Source organism: Gracilinanus agilis, chromosome 5, assembly GCF_016433145.1.
Source record: "Gracilinanus agilis isolate LMUSP501 chromosome 5, AgileGrace, whole genome shotgun sequence".
NCBI lineage: Eukaryota > Metazoa > Chordata > Mammalia > Didelphimorphia > Didelphidae > Gracilinanus > Gracilinanus agilis.
This window is the reverse complement of record NC_058134.1, coordinates 306057145-306080281: the sequence shown is the minus strand read 5'-3', so window position 1 is coordinate 306080281 and position 23137 is coordinate 306057145. Positions and strand designations below refer to the sequence as shown.

General features: G+C 50.8%; 1 protein-coding gene across 1 annotated transcript in view; it reads left to right on the top strand.

Moving 5' to 3' along the window:
* The window catches only part of DENND6B (DENN domain containing 6B), a 49102-nt gene extending 26229 nt beyond the window's left edge, over positions 1-22873 (top strand). The window contains exons 3-21 of the mRNA XM_044679289.1: positions 4620-4658; positions 4738-4780; positions 6200-6315; positions 7561-7641; positions 8394-8499; positions 8969-9048; positions 10476-10538; positions 10894-10949; positions 16237-16359; positions 17255-17350; positions 17511-17605; positions 18052-18117; positions 18292-18356; positions 18461-18550; positions 18960-19013; positions 19247-19356; positions 19904-20006; positions 21449-21523; positions 21888-22873. Of these exons, the coding sequence (XP_044535224.1) occupies positions 4620-4658; positions 4738-4780; positions 6200-6315; positions 7561-7641; positions 8394-8499; positions 8969-9048; positions 10476-10538; positions 10894-10949; positions 16237-16359; positions 17255-17350; positions 17511-17605; positions 18052-18117; positions 18292-18356; positions 18461-18550; positions 18960-19013; positions 19247-19356; positions 19904-20006; positions 21449-21523; positions 21888-22010 (1584 nt within the window). The 3' untranslated portion in view covers positions 22011-22873. The remainder of the gene's footprint in view (positions 1-4619; positions 4659-4737; positions 4781-6199; positions 6316-7560; positions 7642-8393; positions 8500-8968; positions 9049-10475; positions 10539-10893; positions 10950-16236; positions 16360-17254; positions 17351-17510; positions 17606-18051; positions 18118-18291; positions 18357-18460; positions 18551-18959; positions 19014-19246; positions 19357-19903; positions 20007-21448; positions 21524-21887) is intronic.
* Positions 22874-23137: the final 264 nt, after the last annotated feature.

Genomic DNA, 23137 nt, shown 5'->3' with positions numbered 1-23137 from the left:
TTCCTTCCTGCCTCTTCAGGCTTGTGACCTCACAAGTACAGCCTCCACCCTCTCCGTCTCTTCTCGGTGCCCTCTGCTCCCAACACTATGGACTCCTTGCTGAGCCAGCCCCAGCCCCAGGCACACCCTGACCAAAGGCCCCTCCTGGATTCCTGGCACCATCTGCCCTCTTCTTGTCATGTGCAGCTCAACAGAACTGCAGGAAATCATTAAACAGAGCTGACTTGGGTCCTCTGCAGATGGAGATCCGGGCACATGTCTCCTGGGCCCTACTGCCACGAGGCTCAGGAGTGCTTGTTGTGTGGAACGGAACTGAACTGGTTTATTTTCAGCTACCACTACAAAATACGCAGTTAGTGAGTGTTACTTTCTGGGTTTTCAGACTATGTTATTGTCCAGGTCCTAACAATAACGAGAGGCACAGCAAGTACCTGACAGTCACATTCTGTTTCTTTTGTTCCTCACCACAATCCTGCCAAGTAGGTACTCTTATTGGCCCCATTTTATGGATAAAGAAACTGAGGTTCAGAGGTTGAATGACTTGCCCAGAGTCACACAACTAGTAAATGTTAGGGACAGGATTTGAACCCTGGTCATGATTTGGAATCCAGCCCTCTGGATTCTATTTCTCCAGTACGGAGAAACAGGATATGATAGCATGATTCATTTTTATTTGTTTTTGTTTGTTTGTTTAATTATTTATTTTGGGGGGGTAATTTTTTAGAAAATGTGCCATGTGTCATGGATCAAGACCCATTTCTATATTATTGATAGTTGTACTAGGGTGGTCGTTTAGAGCATGATTCATTTTTAAATTTATTAAGTTTTATTTTAAGAGGAGCACCACAACCAAAGCACAAAAACAGATTTGCATAGATTCCTTAAATTAAAGCACTAGAAGAATATCCAGTGCTTATGGCTGGGCCATGCCAATGCAATAAATATGATAGTACTAACAAAGTTAGTTTATCCTTTCAGTGCTATGTTATTCTGATTGCCAAGGGATATTTTTAGAACTTGGAAACATAAATTACCCAGGAAAAAACTGCTTTTTTGATTAAAAAAAAACTGCTGGTAGGGGGTAGCTGGGTAGCTCAGTGGAGTGAGAGTCAGGCCTAGAGACAGGAGGTCCTAGGTTCAAACCCGGCCTCAGCCACTTCCCAGCTGTGTGACCCTGGGCAAGTCACTTGACCCCCATTGCCCACCCTTACCAATCTTCCATCTATAAGACAATACACCGAAGTACAAGGGTTTAAAAAACAAACAAACAAAAAAACTGCTGGGAAAAATGGAGTCTGGCAAAAATTAGGTTTAGACCAATGCCTTACACCTGACACCACAGTATATTCTAAATGAATACGCATCATTAAGATTAAAGATTATATGATGAAAAAATGAGAAGAGAAACAAATCATATATACGTATGAAATCCATTCCTAAACAAACAAGAGATAGAGCTAAATGCAAAAAAAAAAAAAAGATAGCTGAAACTGAAAATATTCTGCACGGACAAGATAAGTGCATCTAGGCTAACAGAAGAAGCTGGTAAATGGGAAAAGATTTTCATATCACATTTCTCTGATAAGAGCTTAATATCTAAGATTCGTAAGCAATAAATATACCTAAGACTAATAGTCATCCCCCAAAAGATACACTGTCAAATCTTACGAAGTTAATAGTTCTCATAGGAAAATTGCAAAGCATCTTCAACTACATTAAAGAATAAGCCAAATTGCTAATACTAAAAGAAATGCAAATCAAAACTATTCCAAGATTCTTATAACCTGCAGATTGGCAAAAAAGTACCCAGAAAATGTCAACAGTCTGTGGAAGGGATTTGTAGCAAGGTAGGCAAACTAATAGACATTGTTGGTGAAGCTGTGAAATGGCACAACCATTTTTGAAAGCAGTTTGGAATTATGCAAATACAGTGACTAAAGTGCCCATACCCATTGAACCAGAGACTCCATTACTAGGCGTGGACCCCGAGGAAGCTAGTGACAAGAAAAAGATCCCTAGGTGCATCAAAACATTGACAGCAGCCCCTTTTGTGAGAGCAAAAAGTGAGAAACAGAGAAGATGGCCATAGATTGGGGAATGACTCAGTAAATTGTGGTCCTTGGATGTAATGGAATATAAAGTGATAAGAATGAGAAATACAGAGAAGCATGAAAAGGTCTATATGAACTGATGCAGAGTAAAGTCAGCAGAACCAAAGAAATAGTCTCCTGAAAGACTACAACAACAGAAGTAGAAAGAAGTGACACCAAAAAAGCAAAAAATAACAAAATTATTACAATCCAGCAGGACTGGACCCAGAATGAAGAGAGATGAGAAGTCACCTCCAACCCACAAGAGTCACACATCATACATGTTTTTGGAATTTTTCAATGTATTTATCAGTTGTCCTGATCTTTTTTCCCCTCTCTTTTCTCTTTTTGTCTTTTTAAAAATATAATTGGGGTCAGCAAGGTGGCTCAGTGGATTGAGAACCTGGCCTAGGCACAGGAGGTCCTGGGTTCAAATCTGGCCTCAGATACTTCCTAGCTGTGTGACTCTGGGCAAGTCACTTAACTCTCATTGCCTAGCCTTTACCACTCTTCCGCCTTGGAACCAATACCCAGTATTGATTCTAAGATAAAAGGTAAGAGTTGAGTTTTTGTTTGTTTGTTTGTTTGTTTTTAAGTACTGTTTGTAATCCAGGATGACTTTTTAAGAGGGAGAAGGAAGGAAATGATGATACTGAGAATAATAAATTATGTAAGAAACAGAAGACAGAAAAAATGTATTTAAAAATAAAAACTAAATTAGAGACCTTGTCAATGCCATGGTGCCAGGTTAAAATGTAATTGGGAAATGTTTAGTGAAATAAATAAAAATAGAAGGCAATGAAGATAACTGTTCGTGTGTGATTTTTCTGAGTCAATACAGGAATCCATTTCTATTTGAGTTTGACACCATTTGATAAAAGACTAATTTGATACTTCTTGGATCTATATATTTAATATACTAAATATTTCCAGATGTGTCTAGACTCTTACATTGAGATATAGTTCTAAGTTGGAAGCTTGAAGCTGGTTGATGTTACCAGTTTTTCTGAACACCACTATAAAAGAGACCTCATTTTTTATTTAGAATAGAACAGTAGAACAACTTAAGGTTTGAAAAATGCTTTGCGTGGATCACCATTTTTGCCACAAAAAAAATTGAGAGTAGAATTTTTTCATGCCAAAAAAGGGGGAAGTGATGCCTTGTTTTTAATTAGTGCTCTTTATTTTTAACCTTAGTGTCTCTCTCTCTCTCTCTCTCTCTCTCTCTCTCTCTCTCTCTCTCTTTTTTAACCTTAGTCTCTTGAACCCAACCTCTTCACCAAATAGACCTTCACAGTTAAGGTGAATGGGCCTGGTGCCGTTCCAGGCCTTCCTTTTCTCTTCTGATCAACTCTTCCCCATTAGGAGGCTCCCTCTATCCTTGCCCCAACCCACTCCCCTTCTCTTCTGTCTTTATTTCTCATTTCCCTGTCCAGTTCTTGTGCAGACATCACAGTGTCTGCTGATCATTGCCCTCTCCAGCAACCAAGGGTGATGTGTCTATGGGGGAGCCGCCCCCAAGTCATGGTGCAGAGATATTATGGGCAGAGCCCAGAGGCTCTTTGCTTTTCTTTTGGCCCTCTAGGGCTTCATGAGGGGTGTGTGAATCAGACATTTCCACCTTCTTCGCCTCTTTATTTTGGAAGCAACATTGTTGTTTTGATTTTGTGACAGTTTTCAAAATAATCCCATGTGACTAATTTGCTTCAGTCAGTATATCCACATTCCTCCAACTAGGGCCTCAGTATCCCCTCTGCACTTTAAGCACCTGTGTAGACCATAGCAAATCATTGCTGGGAAATGTTCCTTTTATCTTTTCTTTCCTTTTTTGAACTCTTACCTTCCATCTTGGAATCAATATTATGTATCAGTTCCAAGGCAGAAGAGTGGTAAGGGGTGGGCAATGGGGGTTAAGTGACTTGCCCAGGGTCACATAGCTGGGAAGTGTTTGAGGCCGGATTTGAACCCATAATCTCCCGTCTCTAGACCTGGCTCCCCACCCCCCCTTTTATCTTTCTGCTTTGCTCCTTCCATTAAAAACTAACTGTAAAAGAAGGCCTTCCTGCAGCTTTGAAGTCCTCAGAATCCTGAATCCCAGGCTTTTTTCTTCAGCCTGTGCTGGCTGCCTGGTGGCTTCAGTATTCTTTTTAATCCCTTTAGTCCCACTCTCTGTGCCTCAAGCTCCAACTCTGGAATATGAGGATGATTCCCCTCCCTTGCATGCTAACCCAGAGAGAGCACTGCCTTACAGTCTGCCTGCCTTACAATTCTTTGTCCCTGGAAACATCTGTGTTGATGTGGCATCTTGGTTTTCCACTCTGGTGTCAGTTTAATTCTGCCCTCATTGAGGGGACAAGGAGGGACGAGAGAAGCCTGGACTTCGTTGGGGTTTTTGAAAGGAGCTGAGTACCATGTTCCCCCCTCTCAAAGGGGGGGACAGTGAACACATCCCCTCCTTCCCCACGGCCTTGGGAGAGCCTGGAGATAGGCTGATGGTACTGTAACAGGTTCTGTTTGTTTTTTCTACAGCTGGTGTACCCCTATGACTCGAGGCTGACGGAGAAGGAGGTAGGTCTCCTTTCCTCTTGGGAACTCCCTTCAGACAGCTACACCTTGGAGTTTCATTGTGTTTTCCTGTCTGTTACAGAAAACCAGCATCTGCTACTTGTCTTTTCCTGACTCCTACTCAGGTAAGTGACTCCCCTCCCACCCCCCACCCCCCAGCATGTTTGAAGGAGGGGTCAGGGTATAGAAGAAGGAGAAGATACAGGCACAGAGGGGGCTAGGCCCAGCTTCTTTGCCATACACAGCTTTACCTTCCATAGAATGGGGGAAGTCACTGTCTATTTTATAAGGTAATAGTTTGGAGGATGGATTCGAGGGCTTCAAGGACTTGAAGGGCCTGAAGTGGCCATAGTTTCCCAGTGAAAATGGCTCCTCTCATCTCTGTGATGAGAATAGGAATATTTCACCTTTGTCTACTAGAATGTATTTTACAAAGTGCTTTCCCCGCAACAATGCTGTGAGGTAGACTAGATAGTAGCTGTGTTCTCCCCATTTTACAGACAAGGAAACAGGTCACGTGCCTCAGTCTGTGTGTGGCAGGGTCAGAACTTGAGGCTTCTGACTCGAAAGGCTTTACCACACATGTGCCCAGATGCTATGCCAGGTATCTGTGATGGGCAGGCCCTTGTCCTCCCCTTGGTGGGAAGGCAGTAAGCCGCCCCCTGGATGGCATCAGGCCTTGGTCAGCTCCAGGAAGGCTCCTTCTTCTGCTGCCAGTGCCAACAGCCCTAACCTTTAGCCTGGACTTGAAAGCTTCCAGTCTCGCCTTGCCCCAAGCACCTCAGCAGTCACTTCCCAGGAGAGAAATCCCTGAGAGTGTCTGTCATCTTGACCAGCCTGTTTGGTGTTCCGTGTTGAGCGCAGTGGTCAAGGGCCCTTTCGCAGCATTCTCAGAGTGCCCAAGGCCAAGTCCGTTCTCTTTTTGCTGAGAGTGTTTCCAGTGAAGAGGGATCTGGGAGTGCCTGTGGCAGCTGGAGCCAAAGGAGCAGCTAAAGGAAAGCAGGCAGGAAGGCAGGAGGGCTGCCTTTGAGGCTTCCTTTGCTGAAAGGCAGGGGTGGACACTTGGAACTTTCTCCTCGTGAATGTACTGGAACAGCTCGGATTCCTGACAGTCATGTGAACCTGTCCCTCTTCTTTTGACCCCCTTCTTGAGTTCCCTATCGGGCTTCTCAGGACACAAGGCTTCTGAAAAGGTGCAGAGGGGATGTCCTGTTCTTATCCCAGAGTTTTTGCACAGAAGAGGTGCCGAGACCATGGAGTTGGTCAAGGTCTGGAGCCGGCCACTGGTTTTCTATGCTTGAAACCAAGTTTGCCCCATGCTCAGGACTCTTCTTTCCCAGGGCAGCTGGAGTTTAGAGCGGTCAATGAGCTTCCACCTTCTGGGGCTTGGGGATGACTGGTGCTACCCTTGAACTGTGCCATCTTTGGGGGCTTCCACAGATACTGGGTACTGGAGACTCAGTGAGGAGTAGGCTCAGCACTAGGACATGGGCAAGGGTGCCAGCCATAGCTTGGGTAACTGGGTCGGGCCTTGCTTCTTTCAGGCTGCCTTGGGGATACCCAGTTTAGCTTCCGTTTTCGTCAGTCCGGGGGACAGAGGAGCCCACACTCTATTGATGATGATGATGGTTATAACAAAGGGGCCCCCGTGACACTGCAGGTGAGTGAGCCACAGTGCCCAACTGAGGCCTGTCTAGACCACAGACAGAATGTGGTAGTGGATTCTAGCCTCCCTCCCTGGGCTCCTGCCAAAAGCACAGGTGGGTCAGGAGGCTCATTCTCGGCCCTCCTCTGTCCCACGGGGTGAGGGTGTCAGGGAGGTGGACCCCGCAGGTCTCTGAGAGGCTTGGCACATCCCCAGAACCACCAGGTCTCCTTGCTTAGGGGAGCCCTGGCCACTGCTGCAGATCCCACACTTGGCCCCTAGACTCCAGGAGGCAAATGTCCTTTCTAAGCTGATCCGTCCAAGGACGTTGATTAGCTGGGGCTGGTCCATTAGCCACAGACAAAAGCCTGCTTGTTGCTGGACTGTCCCAGAGTGGAGAAGTGACCTCACGTTAGTCGCCCTTCAAAGCCCCTTGTTCACATAGGCCAGGGCAGGAAGGAGTTGGTGCGTTAGCATTCTGCCCTGCCCCCTTTGCAGTCTAGGCATTGTCCCATCCTGCTGAGGGCAGAGGCTCTTCAGGCCTGTTTGCCTCCAGCTGAGAGGCTTGCTCAGCTTAGGCATACAGACAGGAGCTACAGGCCTGACCCCTTCTGGGAAGTGGACTCTGGGGACAGGTCGGCTTGGCCCACGCCACGAGCCTTTTGTGAAGGAGAGCTTCCCCTGGCCCTGCTGAGGGGATGGGAAGCCATTCCTTCCCTGCCTCCTCCCAATCCTCCACATCCTGACTGCCCCCTCAGGCTTGGTCTGACTTTTAACAAGAGGGCAAATACAAAGTTACATTTGTTCAGGCAGTGCTTAAATCTTTGCAAGGTGTAAGGCCTGTGGAAGGTGGAGGCAAAGGTGATGAAGAAGGCAGGGGGTCCCTGCCCTCCTGTAGCTTCCTGTTTTAGTAGCCATGGCTTGGTCTCCCTGCTAAGCCCAGCCTGCTTGGTGCTTTGGAGTCTTCTGGCCAGAGCCATTAACTAGCCCTAGCTAGTGTTCTTGGAAGGTCCTCTGTACCTGTTTCTCCTTCAGCCTTCTTTGGTCCTCCTCTCTAAGCCTGAGCCCTAGCATTGATGTGTGGGAGGATCAGTGAGACCGTGTCTGGTCGTGTAGGAGAAGGCAACCCCAATCCCCATCTCTGGGTCCTTTCCCCAAGTGGAGCCCTTTGGTTGGCAGACAGGGCAACGGGCAAGCCTGAGTCTTGGCAGCTCCCATACTGGCCTGGGATACTTCCTGACAGCTGCCTATCTTTTCCAGAGAGAGGCTGCCCACTTCTTTGGCTACGTGTACTTCAGGCAGGTGAAGGACAATGCTGTGAAGAGAGGCTACTTCCAGAAGGTAAGGTCTGCCCCTGGGAGGTCCTGGAGCTTGGGGGGAGGCAGCAGAGAAGAGAAGTGGGCTGGGCCAAGTGATGCTGGGAGAAGCGGCAGGTAGATGGGCAAGGTGGCCTCTCCCAGGCTTGCTCCTTTTCCCTGTGCCCATTGTTCACAAGTGGAGGGGCAGGCTGTGGCTGACTGTGGTAGTGAGAATTAGGGTGCAGAAGTAGGGGCCAAGGATCCTGCCAGCCAGGACCCAGACTACATACACATCTATCCCTTTTTTCTCCAGTCATTCCCATCTCCCTTTTCTTTGAATGATTGTCCCCCATGAGGGCCATGGAGGTAGCAGCATCTCCAATTTCAGACATGGCCCCCACCACGATGGACCTTCAAGGGGACCCAGTTCACAATGTTGGCCTGTAGCCACTACATCACAGGACTCCAGATCTAGACCTGGCTAGCCCTTCATATTACAGAGCAGGGAAACTGAGGCCCAGGAGCTGGCAGGATGCCCACAGTCCCACAGATTATAGGCATCTAAAGCAGGGCTTGAACCCAGCTAGGTCTTTTTGACTTTTAAGTCTGGCATTCTGCCTGCTGTCCCAAACTGCCTGTCGAAAGCAGAACAGCATGTCTATTCTTGAATGTAGGCCCGGGCAGAACTAGGCACTTTTTTGTTCAGTGGCAGAAAGGGTAGTGATGTAAAAACAGAAGGCATCAAGGAAAAAGTACCCGTGCCCACTAACCCTCCACACTGTGACTCCCTTCCAGTCACTGGTGCTAGTGTCCCGCCTGCCCTATGTGAACTTGTTCCAGTCACTGCTGAACCTTATCGCTCCCGAGTACTTTGAGAAGTTGGTTCCATGTTTGGAAGCAGGTGAGCCCACAGATGGTAGGAGCAGGCCTGAATAGCAGGCAAGGGGTCAAGAGGGCACACATGCAGGGGGGGGTCACAAGGTGAAATTTGTCTCCAAGCTAGACCCACAGGCTCCCCCTTGGGCTCATGTTCTTGAAAAAAGTCTTTTCTCCTGTGCCTGGCATGGCACAATATAAATGTTAGACCAATGTTGTGGCTTTCCTCCTAGTTACTGAGCTTTGCCACCATGGCCAGAGCTCAGGCCAGGCATGATTACCTATGGCTAAAATTACCCATTGGAGCTCTGCCCGCTGTTCCCTCTTAGGTCCCAGACAGTTTAGTACAGGTTCTCCAAATGCCCCCTTCCTCCCCCCTTGGCATGGGTGCTACTCGTGTCTGGTACAGTCTCCCTCTCACGGAGGGAGACCACCTCAAACGAGAGCCAGCTTGGTTGCTTGGGCCCTCTCCTAACTTCTCGACATGTTGGCAGTGTGCAACGAGATTGACCAGTGGCCGCCCCCAGTGCCAGGACAGACTCTGAATCTGCCTGTGATGGGAGTCGTCATGCAGGTAATGAGGAGCCGGACAGGAGCCAGGATTCATGGGTGACCAGGAAGAGGAGGAGGCTGTAGCATGGCTAGATCTCAGGACAGGAGGAAAACACCCTGGCACTGCCCTTGTGGCACACAGGTCTGGGTCACAAGACCATTAAGTGATCAGAAACTGGTTAATGAGGGACCATCCGTGAACCAGCACTGATGTCAGATTCAAACGGAGATGCATCTCTGCAAGCCCAGGATTGAGTTGAAAACCAGCTGTTAGCCTGACCTGTGTCTCGGTGTGCTCTTACTGATTTTGTTAGCGAGTTGAGTCTGCTTTGTTTGATATGAGCTGCACGTATCTCTGGTGTACAGTGAGAGGGTCTCTGTGGTGTGCCCCAAGGATCTGTGAATAATAACAAGGGACATTTGGATGAGACGCTAAGATTTTCTGATCCTTCCTACAACCCTGCGAGGTGGTGGCCCCTTTCCCCAGTTAGGAAATGGAGGCCCAGAGAAGCTGGGTCTCACTCACAGTCACACAACTAATAAGTGTCAGAAGCAAGACCTAAAGCCAACCTTCACTAATAATTAGTGCTATTAGAATCCCTACTTTACAGATGAGGAAACTGAGGCAGGCAGAAGTTAAGTAATGTCCATAATGCTGGTCCAAAGCTTGGGGGGGTGGGGAGGGAGTTGTTGTGATCCAAGACTCTGCACAGCAGATTAGATTCCAAAAAGATTTTACCAAGCAGGAATGGTTGATCCAATCTAAAAACGGGAAATTTAATGGGGATCTCTAACAGCTTTTACATTTAGGTCCAAAAAATGAATCTGCAAGTTCAGGGCTGGGGAGCTTTGACCATACAAGTTCCTTTGAACAATTCTGGGACATTTAAGGAATACAAGTTTGTTTTGAGTTAAAACAGTAGCCAAAAAGGCTAGCCTCAGGCTCAGAAGACCTGAGGCCAAGTCCCTTGTCTGTGGCCACACAAGGACCTTTGAGTCCTGGTGCCCTGGGAAGCTCAGGCTCTCCATTCCCCAGTGACCAGCAAATGCTGGGTGGTTTGGTGGGTGGAGTTTCCTCACTGGGAGTTCCCTATGCCAATGCAGTTCAAGGTCCTGCCCCCAACGTCACCTTTCAGGCTGAGGGAGGTGAGGTCCACAAGCCTAGCTAAAGATGAGAGGAAAATGGTTCTGCTCAGTCTAAGGACACAGCCAGCAGCAACCAGGGAAACTTCCTGGAAGGCCCATTGAGGCAGAGCCTGTGAGGAGACCAGCCAATAATTAGAGGCCCAAAGAGAGAGGCAGCTTGGAAGGGGGTAAGCAAAGGCTCATGCCTCTGAGGGCCCCAGGATGGCAGAGCAGGAGCCTGTCCCTCCACAGAGCAGGGCTGAGCAAAGTAGGGCCCAGTCTGGAGAGAGCCCCAGAGAGCTGAGCCTGGCCTGACTCTTGCAGGTACGGATCCCATCTCGTGTGGACAAGTTAGAGGCAAGTCCTGGAAAGCAGTTTCACCAGGAGGTAAGAGACCCCAGGTGCCCTCATTCCTGCCCTCTGCCGATTTCTCAGGTGCTGGGGTGCACACACATTATACATTCACATGCACACTGCACACACATTCATACACGTACACACATTACACACATGCACTGCACACACTTACCTCTAACACCCAGAGTACCCTTATCCGCTAGCTCCTTCCCAACTGTACCCAGGCCTTAGATCTCCAGGGTGAAGCATTGCCCTCCATGCCCCGTCTGCTCGACCAGCATGGGTGGCCCCTGGAGCTTTTGGCCCTGCTCTGCCCCCAGGCCATGCTTCGTCAGGTCTCACTCCCAGGGTCAGTATTGACTCTTGGTTTTCTTCTTCCACCCAGAACCTGCTGCCTGCCCCGTTAGTCCTCTCCAGTGTTAATGAGCTGGATCTTTTCAGGTAAGAGTTTGGAAAACAGGCCAACTGCTAGAGCAGGGGTTGGCAACGTATGGCTCTTTTGAGGGCCAGATCTGGCTCTTTCTGCAGGAGCCATGAAGTCCATTTTTTTTCAGGCGCTGTTACAGGAGCGGCACTGTGAGCACTGTACGGCTCTCACGAAATGACATTTTAAAAAATGTGGCGTTTATGGCTGTCACGGCCAAAAAGGTTGCCGACCCCTGTGCTAGAGTGTTCATTCAGGAGCCTGCTGGGACATTGGGCAGTGGGGGCAGAGGGAGCTAGGCTCAGGGCTCCTTGCCTAATGAGGGGGTGCAGAGCACCCCCCCAGAGTGTCATGGAATGCTCAGAATTTGGGGAAACACAGACCATTTCAGGAAAAGGCCAGTGTTGAGTGTGGACCTGAAGGGGACATTTGATCCTAGTAGGCAGGAGGTGGAGAGATCATTTTCCAAATGATGAAAAAGCCATGAGCAGAGGCATAGCAGTGGGAAACTCTGAGGTGGGCCAGGTGGCAAGGCCTCTAGTTCGTCACCAGAGCAGTGGGATGGAAGGCTGGGCCCTTCCCAAAGGGCCAGTAGGGCTGGGCTAAGCTGTGTGTTTGTATTCATAGATAGAAGGGCACCGTGGGCAGTGTCTGAGCAGAGAAGACACTGATGAGAGCTGGGCACCAGGAAGAGCAGTTTTAGAATGGTGAATTGAGGGGGCTGGAGAAGGGGAGCTGCTGGCCAGGGGTCTTGTTACAACTGTCCAGGTAAGAAGTTAGGAGGAGCTAAAGTGAGATGATGGGTGATGGAATGGAGAAAGGGTTGTACTGGTCAAGCTGGGCACTGGTGTGAGGGAGAGGGAAGATCCCTGATGACTCGAGTGTCCAACTCAGGGATGTAGGACATGACTTAGGAGGGGTCTGGTTTTAGAGCAAAGGTCACAAGTGCAGGTGTGTGTGTTTTGGGGGTGGGGTTGAGGGAGTAGCGGTCGGTAGTTTTCTGACAAGCCCAAGAGCTCGCTCGCTCACTCTTTCCAGCCAACAAGTGGATGGATGGTCACAGGAGGGAATGATGAACCTCTTTCTTCTCTTTTAAGAAGGGTCTCTACAGTGAGAAGGGGGAACAAAGTTTGTTAGCAGGGAATAGACATCCAGTGTGAGATGATGGAGCAGCATCTGGCTCCCATGCCCACTGAGTTCACTTGGCCTTAGAACCAAGTGAAACATGTCCTGGGAGAGCTGGCAGAAGGCATCCTTGCTAGACCCCAGTGATCTCTGAAAGATATGGGCAGGACTGGTGAAGGGCAAACCTGCCAACACTCTCTAGATACATGACTTTGACTTCTCTTTCTGATGAAATTCTGGAATGTATTTGATTGTCGAGGAGATTATTGGGGAGCCCTGTGCAAGGGGGGGGACAGAGACTGATCACTGTAAGCCAGCTGGGCTTTATACAGAACAGGCCATTCTTCCTTTGATGAGATCTTGGACTGGATGGGTCAGATGAAAGTGATGCTGCAGCCACCAAATAGATTGTTTTTGCTTGAGATGGAGAGACTGGAATTCAATGAGAAAACTATTATTGTTTCTAGAACTGGTAAAATAACCAGATCCACAAAATAGTGATAAAGAGGTTCATGTCATCCAGGAAGAAGTCTTTTGGCAGAACCTCTGTCCTTGGCCATGATCCATCCACACTTTATAGGAGAAGCCCCAAACCCCCTGAAGAGCAGAGCTGAAGTCCAACACCATGGGCCAGATTCAGGGAGATGATATTCAGTAGGAAGAACTGTCAGGCTCTCTGCTTGGTCTCAGAGTGCCCTTAGCCTCTCATCCTGAGATGGCACTCTCCTACAGGAGATGCCACCTTCACTCTGTAAGAGGGTCTCACTGCTCCATTTTAGGAAAGAGTGAGACACATTGGGATGTATCCAGGAGAAGGGACTTAAGAGAATGGAGATGCCTGGAAGAGGACACCCTTTGAGGGTAGCCCAGAGACCAGAAGTTGAGCGTCTCTAGGTTCCCAGGTGTCCATATTCACTCACAGTCTGCTAAATTGAGGCAGCCTTTATTAACCTGACCAAAAGCACATTAACTTGGGCCTGGGCACATAAACAGCAGATACTCCTCCTCTCCTTCTCAGCTTCTCTTTCTACCAGAGACCACCGTGTTGTGTTCTGTATGTAGAGGGTCACCCTAGGTGTAACGCACATGTACATAAGGGGAAGTCTTTAGGATTTCAAGACCCACCAGGATTTCAAGCACCAGGAAAGGAAGAACTCCGCTGGTTCCTGTGTATCATGACTCTTTAGCAATTACTCAGTCCAGAGACTCCCTTGCCTCTCCACCGTGGCCTTTGATGTTTCTGGTGGCCACAAGATTTTCAGATAGGTACCCTCTAGAAGGAAAGTTTCTCTGTTCTGTGTCCCTTCAGGTCCATGTCCAAGGACATGGCCCAGGAGGATCTGTTGCCTTCATTGTGGTGGTGAGGAAAGAGGAGTGTCCAAAGGCCAGAGAGTTCATCTTGAGCAGAATGCTAACCTGATGGATAGACTTTCAAAAGGTTCTACACAAAGGGAATGTGACGAGACTGATTGATGGCAGCTGGACATCAGGAGAAATATCCCGAGAATTTGTGATTTGGAAGTGGAATGAACTGCCTCTGTTCTGTTCTCTGTTGTCTTTGCCTTCCTGGAGTTCTTCGTGCAGATGCTGAGTGACCCCTAATCCAGTGGGCTCTAATCAAAGGTCTCCACCTAGTAGGATTGGACTGGATGGCCCCTCAGGTCTAACTTCTGAGATTCTCTGCACTTGTGGAGCCAAGAAGAGAGGGCGTTCAGGGGACATGATGTCTGGCTTCAGGTCCTGGAGAGGAAGGACTCACTTTGTGGTTTGACCCCAGAGGCACAACTGGCAGCAAGGGGAAGACCTGGAAGAGGGTCAATACCATCTGGATGAGAGCGTGGACAGCAGCCTCCAGGAATGACGAGTTTCTTTTCCTGCTTGCAAGGCGTTCTTCACACAGGGTTGGGATGTCCACTTGTCGGGTTTGATGTAGAGGGGATTCTTGGTCAGATATTGGTCAGACCTCAGAGAGGTCCCTTCCACCCATAGGTCCCAGGGATTGGAGGCTTGGCACTTGGGATCAAAAGAAAATCACCCACCCTCATAGTGGTCGTGAGCCTCAAGTGAGATCCCATTATTAAGGCATCTAGAACCTCAAAGCCATGGGAGGAGATGATCTAATTAATGTGCACATGGTCCTTGGGGAAGGTGTTCATTTAGGAATCAGAGGAAGAAGGAAGAGACCAGAGGGAGGACTCAGGGAGAAGAGATAGGAAAGTCCACCTCCTTCCTTTCATGGATGGAGGAGTAAGGGACTGGGCTCGATGGGTAGAGGATGTTCTATAGGCTTTCAAAAGCAACCTCTGTCAATTGCTTTTGTTGAGCTTTTTAAAAAACCTTTTCCTTCCATCTTAGAATCAATACCATGAATTGGTTCCAAGACAGAACAGTGGTAAGAGTTAGCCAATCGGGATTAAGTGACTTGCCCATGGTCATAGAGTTAGGAAGTGTTTGAAACCAGATTTGAACCCAGGACATCCCATCTCTGGGCCTGGCTATTAATTCCCTGAGCCACTTAGCTGTCTCCCTTTCATTGAACTTTTTTTAACAAAATCTTTAGTTCAAAGGAAGGAGCATATGGCAGGGGCTTAATAAATATGCTGTTAAAAACAAAAGCATCCATAAAACAAAAACAATATTATAGTTATTAGATGAGCAGGAGGACAGGCCAAGAAAGGGAAGGGTCGTGCAGCTTAAGTTGGCCTGTGGTATCTGAGGTGCAGAGGGAGCAAAGGCAGAAGATGGAGGGGCCTTTCTTGGATTTGGCAAAGAGGAGACGGTCATTAGTAACCTTGGTGGGAAAAAGGTCAGCTAGCAAGAAGCCTCTGAGGGATGTGGACACTGAGCTATATGGTCCAGGAGAGGGGTTCCAGGAAGCAGGACTTGCCCTGGGCCATCAAGATTGTATAAGATTTGAAGGGACAGTGACCTTTCTGGGTAGTACCTATTGGCCACACCCACCACCTTCCCCTCTCCTTAGTCACCTTTCTTTTCCCTTTTGCAGGGACACGTTTTCTGGGAAATCCTAAATCCGGGTGTCATGCTCTAGGCACTATTTTAAGCCTAGCTGTATTGATATGAGAAAGGAAGACCAGGGGGGCTCTGCGTGTTAAGGGGCTGTCAGCAGACCATTCTGGCCTAGGGACTTAGCAGATGGCAACTTGGGACAAGAACCAAGCTCAGACAGTTCAGACGCTGATATTAACTGTCCCCTGCCTGACCTCTCACCCAAGCCCTCAGTACCTGCAGCCTCTAGGCCTCCTCAGAGAGGAGGCAGACAGCTCTCTCCATTTCTTCCCAATTGCACACACCAGGGCTTCCCCCAGCACTGCAGGCAGTAGAGAGTACGAAGGCTTGGCCATTGCTGTTGTTCCATTTTGTTGTGGTCTTTCCTCTGCCAGTTTTGAGTCCGGGAAGGTCTTGGTTTTTAGGAAAGAAAGAAGATTTGATTGTGTCCTGCTGTCTTCTTGCTTCTTGGGGGAGTAGGCAAAGGGGTGGGGGAGAGGACCAATCAAGTCATTCCTGCCCCAGATTTATCCTTCAGGCTAAGCCAAGCCTCAGCATGGCCACACTGGGAGTGGCAGTGGTCCTAAGGGGTCGACAGGAACTCCAGGTAGCACTCAGACCTGCCTGCCTGTGAGGACACAAATATAGTCCCCACCCCAAGGAGCCAGGCCAGCAAAAAGCTTCAGACCTCGGGATGGCCGGTCTCCCTAGGAGGCAAGTCTCAAGCAAGAACTCCATGGAGGGAAGTTGAGGCTTCTTCATGTTTGGTGTCCTGGAACCTTCAACTAGTCAGTCTGAAAAAACCCTCCCACTCCAGAAGAGAAGCATATTTGTAAAAGCTGAAAATAAAAAAACCCAGGATTACGATGGAAGCCATATACATTAAATCGTTAACTGAAATCGAAGGAGTGCCTGCTTCCTATCGAATAGTGAGGCACCCACATTCAGCTTGGCTCTCTATGACCCCGAGTGCCCATCAGAGGTGCTGTGACAGTGGTGGTGATGGCATTTCTGATTCCCATTGTCCTGACTTAGAGAAAAAGAGAAAGTCCATTTTAGAGGAAGGCCAGTTTGTCAGGAGTGGAGCTAGGAGCTGCATCCTAAGTTTCACGTGGTCAGCACCTTCCCTTCTATCTGGGACTACTCTACTCTACCCTCCTCTGTCACTGACAGGTGTTTCCAGCCTGTGCTGATTCACATCCAGTTGCTGTGGGAGCTGATGCTCTTGGGGGAGCCCCTTGTGGTCATGGCACCATCTCCAACCATCTCTTCAGAAATGGTTTTGGCCCTGACAAGGTAACACCTGAGAATTTGGGTTCCCGGGCTCTGCCCCTTTGCCAGCACTCACCCCAGGGGTGGCATCTCTGTCATCCAGACATCAGGACTGCCCTCCAGCCATCCCCCTCCTTTGCTTGCCCGGTGTTCTCAGGGGCAGCCTGTGAGACCACTTTCCTCCAACCATTCTGAGTTCAGTGTCCTCATCTCTAAAACGGAGTGAATGATAGCACCTCTGCCACATCCCAGAGAGGGAAGTTATAAGGATCAAATGAAACATGGGGGAAAGAGCTTAGAGCTCCTCGTTAGCCCCATAAGCACCGTGGGTCCTCCTCACTATTATAGGGGCACCTGCACAGAGAAATGCTGGTGGCCAGGAAGAGCCAGGAGAGCAGGCCTTGGACCTCAGCCAAGCCTGCTCCCTCGCCCTCACAGGGCCCAAGTCTCCAGGTGACCTTCCAGCTCTGTGGGTCTGGGAATTCTTGCTGTCTCCCAGGAGATTGTCAAGCACAGGGTGCACTCAGGGGTTTGAACCCAACTACCTCTGGGGTCCTTCCCCTGGGAACCCTGAGTCTGATTTGGGCCAAGCCCTCACTCTGGGACACAATTCCTTAGCTGCCTTCTTCCTGAGACTGCCCTCCTTGTTCAAGTGGCCCAGCCTGGGCTGACCCAACTCACCTGCCTCCTGTTGAGTGCCAGGCTTCTACCTGTTAGCCCATTATGTGCAGTAGAGGCTGGCACAATCAGGAAAAGCCCCTCTAGACCTCATCCTGGCCCAGCCACAGAAGTCCCGACAGGACAGGAGCCAAGAAAAGTTAGGTTCAGAGTCCAGGCTCTGGCTTCCCCAAAGTTCCGGAGCTCTAGGTGCTGGGATCTGGGCCTTCCGGGCCTCTTCATGCCTGCTTTGTTGCTGCAGCTGTCTGAGCCCTCTCAAGTTCTGTGGTGATTATCGGCCCTACTTCACTATCCATGACAGCGAGTTCAAGGAGTACACCACCCGGACCCAGGCCCCGTGAGTGCCCCCACTCAGCCCTTCACTTGCTCGGCCCCCAGGATGGCACTAGGTGGTCGGATGCTTATACAGTCCCTCCTTTCTCTTCAGCCTTTTCTCTGCCTCTGCCTCTTCCCTCCTTTCCTTTCTCTATTCCTCCGTCTCTTCTCTCTTTCTCTAGACCCAATGTTGTCCTGGGAGTCACAAATCCTTTCTTTATCAAAACACTTCAGCATTGGCCTCACATCCTCCGGATTGGAGAGCTCAAAATGTCAGGTAAGGCTCAGAGCAGGGGGAGGTTTGCAGCCCCTGCCTGCCTGCCAAGCAGGGCCTTGCCCAGGAATTGTCTCCTTCAGTAACTATCAGGGCCTGCCTTAAGTTCAGCCAAGAGTGAGGGTTGATCTCACTCCCCTGAGCCCATGTGCCCTGGGGCAAGGGGGAGGAATGGGGGGGGTTCCCCAAGCCCCTTCCCTGGCTTTCCTCTCCATGGTTCTGGAGACTGTTAAGAGTCCCAGAGGACTAACAAAACTGGGCCTTTTCAGACACAGAACAGCTTCCTGGGACCTGGCCACCCCAGGGCAATCTGTCCCATGTCATTGGGGGGAGGGGGGTGTCAAGGCTGGGTGACTGTGAGCTCCATAGATGTGAGAACAGATGTTTGGGACGGCCAAGGAAGCTGGGCCCTCCCTTCCAGACATGGTGCAGTGAGCATATTTCTACAGGGGACCTCCCCAAACAAGTCAAGATGAAGAAACTCACCAAGCTGAAGACCCTGGACACCAAGCCAGGTGAGGAGAAAGAGGCATTGAGGGTCATAGGATATCGTGAGCTCAGGGACGGGGACCAGGACCAGGTGTGGAGGGACAAGAACCCACCCAGCAGCCACATCTCTGGACTTGGCCTCGATAAGGGGGTGAGGATGGCCTGGGCAATGAAGCATTGAGTGCTTTTACTCTCCTCAGGGCTCTACACGGCCTACAAAACCTACCTGCACAAGGACAAAACACTCGTTAAGAGGCTGTTGAAGGTGAGTGTCCCCTTCTGCCCTGAATGTCCCTGACCCTTGACTGTGGCCAGGGAGCAGGAAGAAGGTGACCTTGGCGCTCTCTCCCTCCCCCCCCCCCACCCCAGGGCATCCAAAGGAAGCGTCCTTCTGAGGCGCAGAGTGCCCTGGTTCGGCGGCACCTCCTGGAGCTCACCCAGAGTTTCATCATCCCCCTGGTGAGACGGGAAGGCTCTTCTCCTCTCCCTTCAGCAGCACATGCCCTTGTTACCTTGGACCTTGGGGTACCTGGACTCTGCTTTGCTCATCCCCCTGAATTCTGCTCAGGAAGGGGCTGAGAAGGGAGAGACTTGGAGATCCCGTCAGGACCTAAGCTAAGTGATGAGCCCATTCCACAAGCATTGGGATTAGGCACGTATCATATGCCAGGAACTGGGCTAAGCCCCGGGGGGGACAAAGCAAGGCCACACCAGCCCCTGCCCTTAGGGAGCTCCCACTCTAATGGGAAAGCCAACATGTAAATAGCCCAGTGTGTAAGAGGAAGGCTCTAGTAGCTGGGGGGACTGGAAGAGGCCTCTGCTACTTCATCCTAGGCCTATCTTTGATCAAGATTTTCTTTCTCTTCAGGAACACTACATGGCAAGCCTGATGCCCCTGCAGAGGGCAGTCACTCCCTGGAAAGTGAGTCTGGGCCCAGCTACCCCCACTGCCAGACCTATCCTCCCAGAGCCAGAGTCCAGGTCCTTGTCCTCCCCCAGCCTTGCCCTGTTGTAGGCTGAAGCTCCCAGCCCCAGGGTAGTCTCCTCAGGCACAGGACTATTGGCTGAGAGGGTCAGCAAGTTGTATAACAAGGGTGAGGCCCTACCTGGAAAGAGGTCTCTCAGCCTGGCACTCAAAGCTGTTCTTTGTCACAGACTCCTCCCCAGATCCGTCCTTTCCGCCAAGATGACTTCCTGAAGACCCTGGAGCATGCTGGGCCCCAGCTCACCTGCATCCTCAAGGGTGATTGGCTAGGCCTGTACAGGTAGGGAAGCAGCAGCGTGCCTGGGGGCAGGGAAGAAAGAGTTTCCAGGTCCTTGAGGACCCTCTTCAGCCATGGAATAATAACAAGGCCAATGAAGATGGACAAGGACATTCAGTGCCAGTCTTTATCCTTTCTGGTCTCCCAGCAGTCCTGCTAGATGGTGGGCACTATGGGACGAGTTTACACGACCTGCCTGACAATGGCAGGGTCTGGCCCTGGGCGGAAGGCCTTGAGCAGAGGCTAGCCATCTGCCTCTCAGAGATCTCTTCACGAGGTGGAGAGTCTGACCCGCATCAGCATCGGTAGGCCGTCCTAGCTCTGACTTTGTGACTGGCTGTGACCTAGAGCCTGATCCAGTGTCATGAGCTAAGATATCCCTCAGCCAAGCACAGGGCCTTCAGGCTTTCACAGATAAGCTGCGGGGCTGCTCCCCACTCTTTCTGGGAGTCCTAGCATTGCCTTGGGCTGCCCCTTCCCTACCAGACTTCTCCTAATCCCTGGCAGAGGGAGAGAACTTTCTGGGTAGTGACCATCTTTCCCATGGCAGGCGTTTTTTCAAGTCTCCTAATTTTGATGGCTGGTACCGACAGCGGCACAAGGAGATGACCCAGAAGCTGGAGGCGCTGCACCTGGAAGTGATCTGTGAGGCGGTAAGTGGAGACAGTTCAGGACTGGGGGACTGAGGCTAGCCTTGGGGGAAGAAGAGTGTTTTGCACTGGGTTCCTGGGCTGGTTGATTAGGGAAATACTGTATCAGTGATTTGCCAAGCATTGATTAGACACCTACTAGGTGCCAGGCCCTGGGCTGGGTCATGTTCAGCCCTCAGAGAGGAGGATCAGGAAAGGCCTGTGGAGAACCGAGGCTTATGTAGTCTCTCTGAGAAGCAGAGGGGCTCTGGCAGGGAGGGGAGCCCTTCCAGTCCCCCGGGGCAGCAGATCAGGTATGAGAGGGGCAAGGCTGGCCAACATGGCCAAGTCAGAGAGAGGATAAGGGGGAGAGAAATGAAGGATCTGGAAGGGAAGGTTGGGACCAGCATATGGAAAGTTTCTCTTTGATGCTGGAGGCAAGGGGGAGCCGCTGCAGCTTCTTGAAGAGGAGCATGGCATGGTCAGATCTGCCCTTGGTGTGGAATGTGGACCGGAGTCCAAGGGCATAGCTATAGGCTGAACCACGGTGGTCAGGCTGGGGCAGGATGGAGAGAAGTGAGCAGATGACAGATGCTGAGGAGGTAGAAAAGCCTAATTTGGGGGGCTAATGAGAAACATGGGGTGAGGGAGAGGGAAGAGGCCAGAATGGAGACACCTGAGGAAGTAGCAGAGTTGGAGTGCAACAGAACATTTATTTGATCGTCCCTCTGGTCATGTGGGCAGGACAGAGGACAGGCCCACAGAATGGGCTGAATGACTAGACCTAAAGAGTGGACTTAGAAAGGAGGCCCTTAGCCTGGGGGAGGGCCTCTGGCTTCCCAGACTTGCCCACAGTAGAAGGGTACCACATCCCCGGAGATCCTGCAAGATTGGGTCAGACAGAAGCCAAACTTGCAAGGAACAAGCACAAGGCTTGCCCCAATACAGCGGGGAACAGCAGTATGTGCCCAGAAAGCCCTTGGGCTTTAGGGGAGCTGAACTCAGGGTGTGCCATCCTGGCTGAATCAGCCCACAAAGCTGCTACCATCTCAGCCTGCTCTGAGGGTCTAGGAAGGCCCAGAAGGAGGGAGGGCCTGGGCTCCCCATTGGGGGAAAGAGGAAGGTGACGGAGATGGGGTGAGGGAACCAGAAGTGAAAATAAGAGGGGGCCGGGATATTTTCCTGGAGAAGAGAAGGCTTGGAGAAGCCAAACCATCTTCCGAGGGATTCACCTTGCTCTCCTTTGACTCCGAGAGACAAAACCAGGGATAAATGGGGAAGGTGTAGAGACAGATGTGTAGAGACAAGAAAGCCTCCAATGTGGAGCTACACAGAGAAGTGGGCCGGGGAGTGCCAGAAGTAGCTCCTCCCCTGGCATAGGGGCCACTGCATGGGCCCGGGCTCACAGGTGACATGTGGAGGAGCCAAGAGGCCCCAACAGCTGTCCCTCTGCCTTCTCCCTGCAGAACATCCTGACCTGGATGAAGGACAAGTCTGAGGTGGAAATTGTTGACCTTGTCCTGAAGCTTCGAGAGAAGCTGGTGAGCTTGGATCCCCTCCCTCCCTCCTCCCCTCTCTCTCTCTCCCCTTCCCTTTCTCTTCTGCCCCCTCCTTCGCTCTCTCCTTCCTTTCTTTCTCTCTCCTTCCTTTCCTTCCTCTTTCCCTTGCTTTCTTCCTCCTCTCCTTCCTCCTTCCCTCACCACTAGCATTTCACTAGGACCTCCTGCTGGGTACACAGCCCCGGAGGGGATGGAGGGACACCAGAGCAAGCCTTCCCCTGTCTGGCCCCCTGCTGAGGCCTGGACCATCTACACTGCCCCTCTCTCATCTCTCAGAAAGCCGAGGCTTTGGTGGGGAGAGGAAGCTGGATCTACTCACATTCTAGAGTTGCTTTGCTTTCCCCAGATCCAAGCTCAGGCCCACCAGCTCCCAGTGAAGGAGGAGACGCTGCAGCGGGTGGGCCTGTATATTGACACTGTCATTGGCTCCCTACCTGATGACCTGCAAGCCGTCCTGCGGCACCCCTGACATCACCCTGCTGCTCTGGCTTCCAGAGACCCCAGTTGGGAAAAGGAGGAGGAATAGAGGTTGCCCAGTCCTGCCAAGCATTCTTGGCCCCTGTCAGTATTAAGGCCTTGGCCCCTCTGAGCTCTGGGCTGGGAGGGTGGGGAGGGAGGTCCAAGAGGCTGGGCTGAGCAGAGGGAAATGGGTATTAGTGCTTGTGGCTTCTCCTTGCAGCCACATCTTGCTCCCTTGGGGGCTGAGCCTCCAGCCCAGTCTTTCCCTTTCCCTCATCACAATGCCTCAGGCCCCTGGGCCCTGGGCAAGGCCAAGGAGTGAGGGCCCATGGAATCAGGGAGGTTTGGCCTCAAGGAGAGGCAGCACTGTCCCCAGCCTCTGTCAGAGCAGGTGTGCCAGCTGATCCTCCAAAGGACCACTGTCCCAGAGAGCCTGAACCCTGACAATTCCCAGGAATGAGGGCGGCAGAACAGCTTGGCCCCTTCCCTGGACTCTGCCTAGGACTCTTCCAAGTTTGGACCCTCCCCAAGAGAAGGTCTCTGCTAGAGCCAAAATGATGGACCAGGTGTCTGCCAGGCCCTTGGCTTTCTTCTCGCAGTTTAAAGCAGGGAGCTCCAACCAAGCACAAACTGATCCCCTTTGCCCGTTCCCCTTAGACCAGGCAGTCCTTCCTAGGCCCCTTCTGCAGCCCTACCACCAACCGCCTCTTGTTAAGGGCCAGGTCCAGCAGGGGCAAGGTGGAAGCAGCTGGCTCTGCTTTTCCATCTCACCTGAGGGCCCTGGCCCGGTCTCCAGCTGGCTCCTGGAGTCTTCCTGTGGGCCTTGATACTGAAGCCATCAATCTGTCTCATAGTAAAGAAGATTGTTTTAAACTGTGGACTGTGCCATCTCTGGCTGGCCAGGTGTGGGGGATCTTGGCCTCATCGGGCATGTACCTGACTGGGCTGAGCTGATTGTCATGGGGGGGCCACAGCCTGAAGATCTGATCCCTGAGTGTACCCACCCCAAACCTCTTCTGTCCTGGAAGGCTACGTGCCCAGTGAAGAGGAAAGTGCCCAGAGCGTCTCTTGGGGCAGAAATGGGGGTTTTAGTAGGCTCTAGGCCTGAGGGGGGAGGAGGAAAGGCGTGTGGAAGTA